General features: G+C 29.2%; 1 protein-coding gene across 1 annotated transcript; it reads right to left on the bottom strand.

The window, feature by feature from the left end:
* Positions 1 to 12,117: 12,117 nt before the first annotated feature.
* LOC134831500 (uncharacterized) lies at positions 12,118 to 13,798 on the bottom strand. Its single transcript, XM_063845238.1, has 4 exons — positions 13,695 to 13,798; positions 12,748 to 13,638; positions 12,518 to 12,681; positions 12,118 to 12,454 (listed from the first exon to the last, which is right to left on the bottom strand). The coding sequence occupies exons 1-4, from the start codon at positions 13,771 to 13,773 to the stop codon at positions 12,239 to 12,241; spliced, it is 1,350 nt and encodes a 449-aa protein (XP_063701308.1). The 5' UTR covers positions 13,774 to 13,798; the 3' UTR covers positions 12,118 to 12,238.
* Positions 13,799 to 14,208: the final 410 nt, after the last annotated feature.

Here is a 14,208-nt window from a genome sequence, read left to right as displayed (position 1 = left end):
GGTCTGATGTTTTTCGCAAACTAAATAATATAAATAAATATAAATTAAATAAAAAATGTTTAAAAAAAAAATTAAAAAATACTTAAAAAAATATTTTAAAAAAATAAAAAAAAATATTTAAAAAAAATATTTTTTAAAAAATAATGAAGAAACATTTTTGAACTGTTCAATTTCTAAAATAATTTTTTATATTTAAAAAAAAAAATTAAAAATTAATTAAAATTTTTTTTAATTGAATTAAAAAATTAACCCCGAAATTATAATTTTTTCCCAAATATTTATATTTTTTTAGAGCTCAATTTTTTCCCTTCTCCTCGGGGCTGACTTGTTTTTTTTTATTATTATTATTTTTTTTTTTGAAAAATATAAAATTATTTTAGAAGTTGAAAACTTTAAAAATGTTTTTTTTTTTTATTTTTTTTTTTAAATATTTTTTTTTTACAAAAGTTTCTTTCAATTAAATGAGTTTTTCTTTTCGTTGTGTGTTTTCGAATCACAACCTTTGAACTTTGTATAAAGACCATTACGACATATAACTTTGAACTTCTTGTCAAAATTTTCCAAATTGATAATAGTACATGATCTTCTTACACTGCTTTCATGTTTTTCTTGCACACTTTCGCTCAGTTCGATGAAAAATATTTATTTTACCAATTTGCTGAAAAACAAGAGAAAAATTAATTAAATTATTGGAAAATGTTTCATTCAAAAATTCGTTCCTCTCATCAAAAATTGTCTCCAAAACCCGTCGTCTATTGATTTTGTGTGTGAAAGTGCCTAATTAGATTCCAAAAACTTTCTCTACATATTTTAGTTGCAGCCTTTTAATTGCGTTTGTTTGTCGTTGTTGTTGTTGTTACATTGTGTTGCCGGTTGATTCACAAGTAAATTGTGTGACGTAGATATTTAAAACTTTGTGCACTAACTCACTAATTTAAATGCAATTCAAGCATTTTCGGAGCGACTGAAGAACTTTGGTTGCATGTGTGGTTCGCCACATAGAAAATTTATTTATTAGAATTTTCTCCGTAGAAGCCACAAGTATTTATTGTGTATGTTTGTGTGAAATTTCATGCACAAACTTTCGTTTCAAGGATAACGCTCGCAAATTGAAATGTCTTAAGAAGTTTGCTGTGAACTCGAGATTATTATTTTAATAACGAGAAGAAAGTTTTCATGTAAGTGAGATGCGTTGATATGATGTCGCCAAAAAACAAACAAGGCATCTCCATATCAATTTATTCCCTCACGTTCGATCAATTTTCAAATCATTTTTCCGAGCACGAATAAAAACTGCAATAAATCCCGAGCGTTGATTCCATTATGCACACTTTTTTTTCCATTTGCCAGAATTGACCGAACAGATGAATGTCATTCTAAATTACCGACAAATTTATTCGAACAAAAACGGAGCACATGATATCGCTGCAAAAAAAAAAGAGTTCACGAGTTGAATTGATTTTTGCTCCGTTTTTTGGTGCATTGACACAATTTTTTGACCGACATGTCACAAAGTCATCAAATTGAATGAGAGAGATCCATAATTCATGATATCAAGACGAACGTTACAAAGATGATGTCTAGACAAGATGAGAAGCAATTATTTTTATGTTTTTAATTTGCAGTAGATACTTACGGCGGGAATTGTAGAAAAAGACAAAACAAGCACAAAATTTCTTTTTCATTATCTTCATTATCGTCTCGTTTCTCCCACGTAACCATGCTGAATACTTCAAGATGAAGGCCTTGAAACAGGGATGTAGTCTCGAATTCATCTTTGGAGCTCTGAATTTATTTAAAAAAAATTTGTTGGATCGTAAGGCCGCTCCAAATTTTTTTTGAACTTTTTGTCCCATGCCCCATTTCAAAAGTCGAAAATCCAATGGGGCAAAATAAAAAAAAAAGTTAAAAATTTCATCAAAATTGACCGTTTTTTTCATATTTTTTCAAAGAATATTCTAAAATTTTAAAAAACTTCAATTTTTAAGAATTTTTTAATTGAAAATAGTATTTTAACATGAATTTTCTTCTTTAAAATTTTTTTCAAAAAAATTACTTTTCAAAATTTTTTGACAGTTATTTTTATGAATTTTTTTGGTTTAAATTTTTACCTTGAAATACTCTGAGATTAATTTTAAATTATCAAATCTCAATGCAAATACCATAAAAATAATTAAAATATTCATTAGGTATTGATCAAAAATTGTCATTTTGTATGAAAAAGTATTTCAAAACTTTTTTTTTATTTTTTTGCCCCCCCCCCTATTTTGAAAAAAATCTTTTGGGACAAAAAGTTCGAAAAAAATTTTGGAGCGGCCTAAATTTATAGTTTTAATGCTTGGTTTGAATTAATTGGAAAAAGATTTTGAACAATTTTTTTGCTCTTATGTCACATTCCTCTCGTGAAATTCCCTCATAATAATAAAAACATGCCGTAATAATGAGAAAATGGCTGAAAGAAAGGAGAAAATACATCATAAAATTCAGTAGTTTAATAGGACACAATTAAAGCAATTGCTTTTCTTCGTCGTCTTTTTCGCTCATCGTGTCTGCTCTTGATTAGTCTTCATCCTTTTATTTTATTTTACTACTTGCAATCATTATTTCCATTATTTTCTCGAACATTTTCAATTGGAGCTACGGCGAAGAGTGTCCTACTGCGCTTTTGTTTGTGTGTGCGAATTTGTGACAAACGACATAATAACTACTTACCAACTATTCGTAACTTTTGCTGCATTGTCTTGTTTTAAAACCTCTTCATTATTTTATTTGAGTTGAGCGTTGTTGACGATGCCTGACAAAAGTTTTGCGAACAATGTAATGCAATTATCGTGAAAATGTTTGCTGTTGTCGTCGTCGCAAGCAATTAACTTTATGATGGATTTTTTGATCATTTTATGGATATTTTTCATCTCATCTACCTACAAAGAAAAGAAAAATAAAAAAAAATGAGAGAAAACATCAAAGAAATGAAAAAATAATATTTTGATAAGTTCACGTACTCTCACGATAAATTTTCTTCCTGATGCGTTCTCACACTCAATTTCGGTTTGGTTTCAATAAAAAAAAGGGTAATTTAAACAATTTATATATCTGTTGGATGTCTGTTGGAAATGAACATCATCCTCCTCCGAGCACCTTTGTGTGATTTTTATTGAGGACCGATAGCTATTAAAACTCTTTGTGTGTTGCGTCTTTTTCGGGGAAGGACCGATAAATTTCGGTTTCCTTTCATACATTTTGCACGCAGTTAATGTCTTGATATTCGCACTCACTCCTCGTCGTAAGTTTTGTTTTATTGGCTTCTTGTCTGATGAAAATGATGATGATGATAGTGATACGACAGCGAATATGATCGTAAAAAGCAAAGCAGGGCAAGGCAATGAATGACGATGTTGCTCTCGAGGGAAAATTTACTGTTGAACTTTGGGTGATAAAATAAATGAATGACCTGACTATTAGAGGCATGCAAAAGGTGAATCGGAGGCATGATGACAATTATTTAAGACTTAAATAATTGCTTCGAAATAGAGTTATGGCTCTGAAAATTAAAGAAAATCGGTTTTGGAGATAAGGGTTTTGTGTGAAAGGATTTTTTTGATCAAAATTCAATCGAAAATTAATTTCACGTTATAAAAAAAATTTACTAAAAATAGAATATTTTGACAAAATTAAAAAAAAAATTAAATTAATACAAAATTTTAAAAAATATTGAAAAAAAAATTTTTTTGATATATTTTAAAATTTTCTTCATAGTATGAACATTTTACTTAAAATAAAATTTTTATTTGAAATTCACAAAAAAAAAATAAAATTTTTATTTGAAATTCACAAAAAAATAAAAATTTTATTTTAAAAATTTTTATAAAATCCTATAAAAAATCTTCGATAGTAAAAAAAAGTTAAAATCTTACCTGAAAATGTTATATAGATTAATCTTCAAAGATTAATTTTTTTTCTAAATAAAAAATTTTTTCAAAGTATGAAGTTTTTACTAAAAATAATTTTAAAAAAATTTCTGAAATTTTAAAAAATTTTTTTCCATGTCAAAAAAAAAAAAATAAAATTTAAAATCTTACTTGAAAATTATTTTCAAAGTATAAATTTTTTTTCTAAAAATACTTATATTTTTTTGATTATAAATTATATGAAATTTCGCCAAATTTAAATAAAATTTGAAAAAATATAATTAAAAAATGTTGAAAAAAAATTTCTTTGATATAAAAATTTTCACTAAAAATTAAATTTTTATTTTAAATTCATAAAAAAATTAAAATTTTACTTTTATTTTAACAAAATTTTATAAAATTCTGAAAAATGTTCTTCAATGAAAAAAAAATTTTAAATCTTACCTGAAAATTATGATGTCATCAATTTTCACATTTACTCCAATCCTGTCAATTTCAATCAAAATCCATCCAAAAAAGTGACGAAAACCGCTCTATCTTAATTAACATTAAATTTTATCCGTAAGAGTAACTCAAATTCCAATTAAGCAATCATCAGTTTGATTGATTCACACGTCAAATCGTCATTGCCACGCAACGAAACCAACGAAAGAGATGATTTTCGAAACTAACTAACATATATTCAATTTACATTTTTGCATCTCTGAATTTTGTATCATCTTGACACAATGCAGAAAATTTCTTCGGTTCATCAATAATTCATGCCAATTAACTGCAAGTCAAAAGCATTCTCGTGTACGAGAACAATTTCTCTCCGGATAGTCGCAAATTCCTCGTCAGACAGACAAAATTTAATAATTGATTGCAATATAATGCAAAGACAGTCAATTTTATGTATCAAGTATCTTGAATTGCAATTCTCTGTTTCGGTTTTTCCAATCTGATCCAAACTCGCCGCAAAATAGACGAAACTAAATAAAAACGATGATATCTGAATCTGGGTCAAACTAAGATAAAAGTCAAGCTGTATTTGGTATGTGTGTTTGTGATATAACAAAACTAATTGGATTTTCAACGGAGAATTTTTGCAACAAAAATATAATCATTAGTCTGATAGGTAATTTATTTTAAACTAAATGAAGCAAAATCAATGAGAATCAAATCAGCAATTCTCTTCCAACGAGGAATAATTTCGATCAACCTAAATAAGCGAAAAAGTAAATAATAATAATTGGAAAGGTACTTGACACTTTTTTCGATTCAAAAATTTTTGAGAGTGAAGTTAATAATCAAAAAAGTAATAATATTTTTTTGATATGCGACACGACGAAATTGAGCTGTTCTGAAATTTGACATTTTGCGCCGGAAAACAAATTTCACAAAGATAAAATTTGATCTGATGAGGACAACGTCAAAAAATGTGAGTGACAGACGGAAAATTGATTGAAATCTTATCAAAAGTTGATTTTTTTGAAATATTTAAGGAAATTATAAAATATTTATTTAACTTTTTTTTAAACGTGACTTATTGATTTTTATTTTTTCATTAGAAATTTATCAAAGAGGTTATGTTTACAAGTTTTGGCGCCAAAATTATGGAAGACATTTTTTTTAATGATGTCACAAAAAGACAGAAAAGGAACAACAACTGACACGTGTAAAGCAATAAATTTCAATAAATAAAAGCAAATCGTTCAACTTGTTGGCTTATTGAAGAGTGAAAAGAAAAAAACGAAGCGGATAAGAAAAAACTTACACATGTAAGAAGCTTTTAAAGTATTTTGCGATTATCTGTCTTGCGATAACATTTTTGCTGCGAGAAAAACGTCTCGTCAAAACAAAACTTTTTCCACGAAAGTGAAAAATTGAAAGGAACATTAATCCATTCGGATTTGACTTATCGTCGACAAACATTTAACAGCAAAGCCTCATAAAAAATTCATCGATCAATAGTTGTTGAAGAGCACTTGAAATAAATAAATAAAAAAAATTGCTCATAAAATGATTGAGAAAGTTCAAGTAACAGTGGGACTTCTCAAGCAATAATAATTTAAAAATAAAAATCACCATTTCTGCTGCAAACACGCCTATAAAAACTGTCATAAAACGAGGAACGGGAGAGAATGCGAGATTGAAAAAAAGGCATTAGCGCAACCAAACCACTTCCAGCTTCCCATTTATTACGAGGAGAAGCAGAAAAAAATGTTACAATTGTATTCATTTACATGTTTTTAGTACGTTTGTGTGTTGATTTATTGCGGCATTTGTTATACACGGAAACAATTTTCTCCGGGATTGTTTGTGTCTCGCACGTAGTTAACAAGCGACGTCGCCCATCCTTGACTGAGGAAACTTCCAAGATTATTTTATGTCTTTCGTGCTTACGATTTTTCTTTTATGAATAAATACAACGAGCGCAGTGTGAATCGCGGGAAACATTAAAAAGCAAAGCTGATGAGTAATTGCACTTAACATTTATTTGAATTACTCTTTTTTTGCGTGAGTTATGAGAAAATGACAATTGTTAAGGAGAATAAAATAAACAAACGAGCGATTATGGTCCAATAAAAATGAACGAAAATTGTCAACAGAAACATTTACAGTTGATACAACATCAAATTTGAGCTAAAAATAAAAAATTGAAAGTTTTTGTCAATCAAAAGTTTATATCGCATTTTGATTTTTTTTAACCACGTGGCTTGCGAAGAAAATAAAAAAAAAAATTTTAAAAGTTAAGAAGTAAATTTTTAAAAATGTTTTTTGTCCTTTTGGCAACATTTATTTTTTTACCCAATACAAACTTTGAATTTTATCCCAATGCACATTTCAACTTTGTTCCCAATGTAAATTTTAAAGACCACATGACTTTAAATTTTAACTTTTTAAATTTTTAGCTTATTTTTTTAAAATTTTGTTCTAAATGTAAATTTAAATTTTCGACCCATTATAAATTTTGAGTTTTTATCCCAATGCACATTTGAAATTTTGATCCCAATACACATTTTAAAAATTTAACAGACGTCAATTCCAACAAAATTTAATTTTTTCTTGAAATGCGTTCAAAACTCACAATTATCGTTTAAAATGAAACTCAAGCATCAAACTTCGAATGGAAATCGAAGAAATGAAAACAAACGAAGAAAACTAATAACCATTTTGGGAATTGACTTGTTTACCGTTTGGATTTCAAGTTAGATTAGTTTTTATCGCACGGCACGCTTTCAAGGGCTTTTTCTTCATTTATCCAATATTATCGCAGGGCATTAGAAAACCCATTAGCCGCTTTTTTGTTGTTGTTGTCTAATTGATTAATGCTCTCGTTTATGCTCGGATCACGTTGCGCTTTCATCATTTCCGGAATTTAATAAATGAAACGACGTTCGCGATTCGATTGCTAATTTGGCTACAAACGAAAAGTAGAGAGAGAGAGAGAAAAAAACACATTTTTTGGATGTGGTTCAAAAAATGGAACGACAAGGTGATCAGCGCGCGATATTACAAGCGATAAAAAAGGCACAAAATGAAACGAAATGGAATAAATGAAAATCAATTTATATTGTTTTGTCTGATCTTCTCTTTCAGCTTTTTTTTGTGTGTGCTTCTCTTGCATGCCAAACAAAACGAGAGAAATGTCGAGTGGTAATTTATTTGAAAAGTTTGCGGTGACAAAGTATGAAAATTAACTTTTTTGTGCTTGATTTTTCCTTTTCTTTCATTTTTTTGGCTTCGATATCTATTATTATCATTTTTTCTGTATTTGTGCATTCTCGTCGCTTTCATACAATGACAATGATTACAACACAAAAACAACCATAAAATATTGGAATGGTTAGTGAAAATAACAAACGCATAAATAATTGAACGGGATTTTTTTTCGCAATGGGAAAGGGCAGACAAACATCGATTTACTTGCGGATAACGAACAAACAAAAAAATTGACATGCCGAATTATTTATTGGATGGAAATTTTTTCAATTAATATTTTTGGTCGATAAATCATCAAGTAGTCGAAGGTGTGAATTACTTTTCGATTTTTTTCTCTCATTGAAAATGAAAGAAAAAATTCCAAATTAAAATATTACGAGAATTATTTCGTAATTAATTAAATTTGCAGCCCAGATTTTTTCTTTCATTGTTGATTCATACTTGGTTTACTCAACGAGATTTTTTTTATTGTTTTCAGCGAACGTGCTTTGATAAAGTCTTTCTCGTTTTCAATTGTGTTTTGGAGTTACTTTATACGGTAAAACTAAGAATTATTGCTCTGCATGACTTTTCCCGTATTTCACTCCTGAGAATACAAAAAATTCAACAAAATTGAAAATCAGGTATTTTTTTATAAATATTTCATTACTTGATTTTTTTTTTGCAATGCAGTTGTTCTACTTTTGTAATGAAAAATTTTGTAGAAAAAAGAATTTATGAAAGAGATTTTAGTTTTTTTGTAATTAAAGGAGGGAACATTTTTAACAGCAATTACTGAAATGAGTGACATTTGTCAAAAGAGAGAAACGGCAAATGGACACCTCGAAAAATATTGCAATAAATTTCAATTAAATTAAAATGTTACCGTAATTATTTTCTCAAAGAATAAAAAAAGTTTGTCGTTCTCTAATGGCAGTGACGAAAACAGGGTTCAAAAAAATTAATTCTTGACAAATTTTAAATTTAAAATTCTAGAATGAGCTCAATTGTTTCGAATTAAGCCCAAACGCACTTGACAAATTCTAAAATCTCAAAAGTTGAAATAACTTTTTCTTTCAAAAAATGTCATTTATTTTTCTATGAAATGCTCAAATCGGGTTATTTGTTCTTGACAAATCGATGAAATTTACTTTTTCTTTGTAATTTTTTCGATATTTTCACTCCCTGTCTCATGTTTTCGCATAAGTCAACTTTTCAATCTTCATCTCCTTTAACTTTTTCTTCTTTCAATTGATCTTGTGCTGCTTGTTGGTCACACGCAAACACACAGCGCGATTCCTTTACGAGACATTATTATTCCTATTATGAAATGAACGAAAGAGGCATGACTTGAAACTTTTTTCATTTATTTTTAATCATGGTTTCATTCATGGTTTACCTTCCATATTCAATAAAGATGTTTTTCTGCCTTTGGTTGGTACAACAACACAACTTACAACTATAAACATTCATTTTGCCCGTCGTGTTGTAACTTGTTCCATGAATATCGGATGCACGTAACCAATATAAATTTATTATTGCTTTCTCTCTTTTTGTGCTTTCCTTTCGTTTTTTTTGTTGGGTTTTTACTTCACCCCTTATTTCCCTTTTGTATTTCCTCCCGCATTTTTTACTTCCTTGTCAGATTTAGCTTCTTTTGTTGTTGAACAACGTTATCTTTCGAATCATATCGACCGTTATGATTATGAAAACCAACAACTTTTATTACTACTTCTTATTTTATATTTTTCTGCTGACTTCAATATTTTATTTTTCTTTGTTGATTTTTATCTCGGCTTACAAGACAGCGAGGAATTTCAAACAACGAGTTAATGAGTTTATAATTAAAAATGTTGTTTTGTGCCGTGGAAAAACTTGAAAATTAAATTCAAATTCAATTAAGACTTACCGAAGCATGTCAAAACGATCAAAAATTTCTCGACGGATAAGTAACCGAAACAGGATTTTTTTATCTCTTGACTTGTTCGAACTCAGTGATGCCCGAAATTCATCAAAAGAAAATTTATGGGTAAAATTAATTATTATCCATTTATCAGTGTCGGATGATAATTATGATGTTGACATGACATGAAAGAGTCACAAAGTTCGCAAGAGACGGAGGAGACGCCCGGTGATTTACAAAATGTCTCAAAATGCGATAAGAGCGTGATAAAGTACATTTTTTTCGATTATGATGATGATGACGACACACGCAGCTCATCAATAAACGTCATTAGACCTCATTTTGAGAGGAAAAGTAGTCATTCTTAACACATTTTACATTTACCCTTCGACGACATCATTGTCGTGTCGTGTCGCACAAGCGTGAGATCATCACCATTAAACTTATCAGTCATTTAAAAGAAGACGAGGGAAAAAAACGACGCTCACTTTGATTAAGTGCTTCCTATTTGGGCACATCCTGTGACACATTTTTCATGTTTGTTGGTTGGCAACTGATCTGATGAACCATAAAATGTATCTGCCTTTTTATTAATATTTTTTTTTCGATTTTTTCGAAATTTAGCTAAAACCTGAAAAAAATGTTATTTTCCCATATTGTCTAATGGTTAGGATAACCAGCAATAATTTTTAAAGATATTAAATTAAAGTTTTATACTTACCAAATTTGTGATTTTAAATTCAGGTCATGTTATAAGAAAAATTAATTGCTTACAAAATGACATGAAGAAAGTTAATTTGTATCTTCAGTAATGAGACTTTATTTCAGGTAAAAAGAAGCTTGGAGAAGATGAACAAAATCAATATCCGTTTCCTTTTATCTGAAAATAGAAAGAAGTTTTAATTGCTTTTTTTCTTTCAACCACATTAATTTTCTTTTCTTTTGTTCATTTTTCACTACTTTTCGTGTTGTTTGTTTTCTCGCTTTATCTTGAATGTAATTTCATGCTATTTACAAGCTCGTTTGGCTTTTTAAATGTTTAAATTAGTTTGGATCATAAAGTTCAAGGTAACTTTTTTTCGTTCAATATTTTCTTCATACAAAGTTTAAAAGATAAAAAAAATAAAATAATTAATATAAAATAATATTTAAAAAAATAAATTTTAAAAGATAGAAAAAAAATTAATTAGCCAATTCATTAAATTTTAATTAAATTTTCATATTTTAATTAATTTTTTTTTATATAAAATTATAAGAAAGAAATTTTTTTTTTATATTAATTTATAAATAAAAAAAATCATTGAAAATATTTAAGAGATAAAATAAAATTAAAAATTAAATAATTATTAAAAATGAAATTAATAAATAAAATAAAAAAATAAAATGTATACATTTAATTTAAAAAAATTCGTTAAATTTTTATTTTTTATTTATTTTATGTAAATTAATATTTTTTTAAAATTTTTTAAATGTAAAAAATCATGTCATCCCTTTGATTTTTTTTTGTTTCATATTCATTTTTTCACATTTTTTAAATGAAATTTTAATTCGTACACGTGTTTCTAAATTGATCCTTTGACCATTTTTTTCCATGTGAATCCACGCGAAAGTTCACATTTTTCGCATTACCTTCAAAGAACGCACTTACCATATCCGCCAAAACTCAATTTTAATGTACTTTGCTCCGATTCACTTTCACGGCACACAAACTTTGAACCTGTGAAAATCGTAAAATGATTTATGAAGTGAAAGTGAAATGTCCGTTATAAATTAAGACTAATGCGAAAACGTTGTTCACACAACAGAAAATTTAATGCGTTATTTTATGATTACCGGAAAGTGCCTCCTATGAAATTCCCAATAGTTTTCTATCGTAGGTGAGTTTCATATTATTATTTATTCAATGAAACGACACCCACGCTCGCATTTTCGCAGAAAAAAAAATCATTTATTTATTCATGAAAATGCGACTTGAGCCACAAAACGTCAACATATAGCGTCGCAAAACGACAAAAAAAAAATAAACCATAAACAATAGACAGACTCACAAAAAAGGCGATGAATATAAACGTTGCCGTCGCCCAAATACACTCTCTGTTACTGTAGCGCCGTTGAGATGACTGGATGATCATAAATTTTGTTTGTTGCTTTGGCGAAACGTTCACCCCATGATGGCTATATTATATTTGTTTTTGGTATCAACATCAGTTTTATTTAATTTTCGGTCGTCAAAATTGACGTTAAAAGGCATTTCGAGGGACTTAGCACCCGAAAAAATTATCCGTAATGCATACTATTGTTCCATTTTGCCAAATTGTGGTTACAGAAAAAAAAATTTTTTGGAAAGAAGACAAAAGGAAGAAACGAGGTCAACATCATTAAAATGATTAAAATGGATTTTCGGGGATTTTGATGCTTTTGCCTTCAGTTCTGTAGAAAGGAATTCTCCGAAACAGGCCCTCCATTGTACAAAAAGTTCATTAACTAAAAATATTTTTCAATTAATCCAAACCAAGCATTTTTTCAGAAATTATTCAATGCCCCAAAGATGTAAATACGCCTCTGTCGACATCAGAAGAGAGTTTAAAAGCATTTTGAGTGATATTCATTAAAAGCAAGCACCTGTTGTGCGGCAATTTTTGGCATTGTCCATCATGCTTTTTAATTGCTTTGTTACATCATACGAGTTTTAAGTCATTTTAATCCTTTCGGTATTAACTTTGTGGCTTTTGAAAAATTTTTATCAAATTTCGACAACTGTCATGTTATTATTTTGCCTCAAATTGATAATTTTGTTCTGATTTGTGTGAATTGCGATATCTACGAGATTTGTCGACATGAAATAATCTAAAGAGACGACATTTGCTCCCCAACTCCATGGACCTCCAAGCATCGGGATGACTTTGGCATTAATTTCAGCAGCTCGTTCGCCGGGTTCTTTCATTTTTTCATTGGATTGCTAAAAGAAAATTTTTTAAAAGTTAAAACTTTGATCCTGTTAAAGTTGAAAAATTAAATTTACATAAGAAGTTTGGTATCCTTGCACTGCGGAAAATACCCATCCGATGCCATTAGGACTATCTTTCGACTTTTTCGAGAACAAATTCTTCATAAATTCACTCAATTCTGATATTTTGAGGTATTCGCTTGAATGTCGACGCCACGAGGGCCATATTTCCTTGTATTCTGGAAAGTAATTGAACATAAAATCAATATTTGTTCAAGACAAAAATATTATTTTTTTTTTCGTACCTTTCAGCATTTCCAAGTCGTTGTACATCAACAGCAATGTTTTTCGCTTCATCATTTCCAACGTCAGGTCATACGAGTTCAAATAGTTATTTTGAGCATTTTTCGTGTAAAGCACGTCACTCAATTCTTGTATTACTAATTTGATTAATTTCTTATGACGTTCGGGATGGTTGTAAAATCCCAAAGGAAATTCGTAAAAATCCATGAAAATCGGTTCGTGTGAGAGAATTACAAATTTCCGAATTGTTCGTAAAACGTTCAGTAAAGGAGTTATTTTCAAATTTCCATTCATGATCCAAAACTCCTTGCCAGCTGTTGAATTGCTTTGGAACCCGATGCTAAAGTCAAAATATCTCACGCCAAAAACCATTTGTTGCCAAATATTGAAATTTTGCAAAAATCCAATTTTCTTCAGCAAACCATTCTTTAAGTTGCTCTTGGTAACGTGACACGCAGCACAATGCGTTCCCGGAATAAAAAATTGTCTAAACGGAACATCAGCGAATTGTTTCTCCAATGACATCCAAGCCGGTTGAATTTTCAAACAATCCAGAGTTAAAAGTTGATTATTTTTGTAACTCGCCACGAACAGATTCAAGCAAATGCCTCTTCCTCGTTTTGGAGGATTTTTCAATGCACTTTCCTCCTCCCATCCCCATGGAAATTGAAGATTGCCGAATTTGACATCTGTCTGAAATTGTCGTGAAATATTTCTCGAAGTTTTGACGTAAGCCAAAGGAGGTTCATTCGAAATCGAGGGATTTTGACGATAAATTCCAACCCAATCGGGAAATTCGACACATCCAGGTCCGAAATTAATGATGATATGGGAATCTTCAACTGAAATGCTGTACGATGAGACAGTTAGATAAACAGGACAAACAGCTGGACCTAAAAAATATTTTTTAAAAAAATAATTTTATTAAAAAAATTAAAAATAATCTTACTCAAGATCGCTTGTGAGCTAAAAACGCTCAAAGCCAAGATCAATGTTGCGCAAATAACAACAAGTGATGACCCTTTCATGTCTGATGTGCACAAAATATCCACAAAAATGATGTTTTTTTATTAGAGATGATGCACGATCTCTCTCTGTTTATGAGACATATCGCGACAATTTATTACTTTAAGAGCAATTTCGAGTAATTTAATTAAGTAGAGTGACTCTTGTTTGACTTTTTATTGCGAGAAACGCCCTCATAATGTTCTATTCTGATGTTAAACCTAAAAAACACGGAGAAAAATTATCAAAACATGAGTTGATGTACTTTGAAAGACAAAAATTTATGAAATTTTTCAGTGTAAGACAACTTCCTTATTAAATTTAACCATAGATGTAATCAAACTTCGAGCATTTACGGCGTCGATTGTAGCGTGCGACGTAATTTAATGCAATACAAACGTTACGGGAGTGAGATGAGATGAATATTTATGAAGAACGACGTGTGCGAATGACATCAT

This window comes from Culicoides brevitarsis, chromosome 2 (genome assembly GCF_036172545.1).
Source record: "Culicoides brevitarsis isolate CSIRO-B50_1 chromosome 2, AGI_CSIRO_Cbre_v1, whole genome shotgun sequence".
In the NCBI taxonomy this organism is placed as follows: Eukaryota; Metazoa; Arthropoda; class Insecta; order Diptera; family Ceratopogonidae; genus Culicoides; species Culicoides brevitarsis.
The sequence above is the reverse complement of the archived record's forward strand: the minus strand, read 5'-3'. Positions and strand labels throughout refer to the sequence as shown.

Excerpts from the sequence above, each read along its gene's own strand:
- LOC134831500 (XM_063845238.1), bottom strand. The coding sequence starts at position 13,773 with ATGAAAGGGTCATCACTTGTTGTTATTTGCGCAACATTGATCTTGGCT. Across the intron at positions 12,682-12,747 it reads CGACTTGGAAATGCTGAAAG|AATACAAGGAAATATGGCCC; the intron begins GTACGAAAAAAA and ends ATTACTTTCCAG. Across the intron at positions 12,455-12,517 it reads AAGGATACCAAACTTCTTAT|CAATCCAATGAAAAAATGAA; the intron begins GTAAATTTAATT and ends ATTTTCTTTTAG.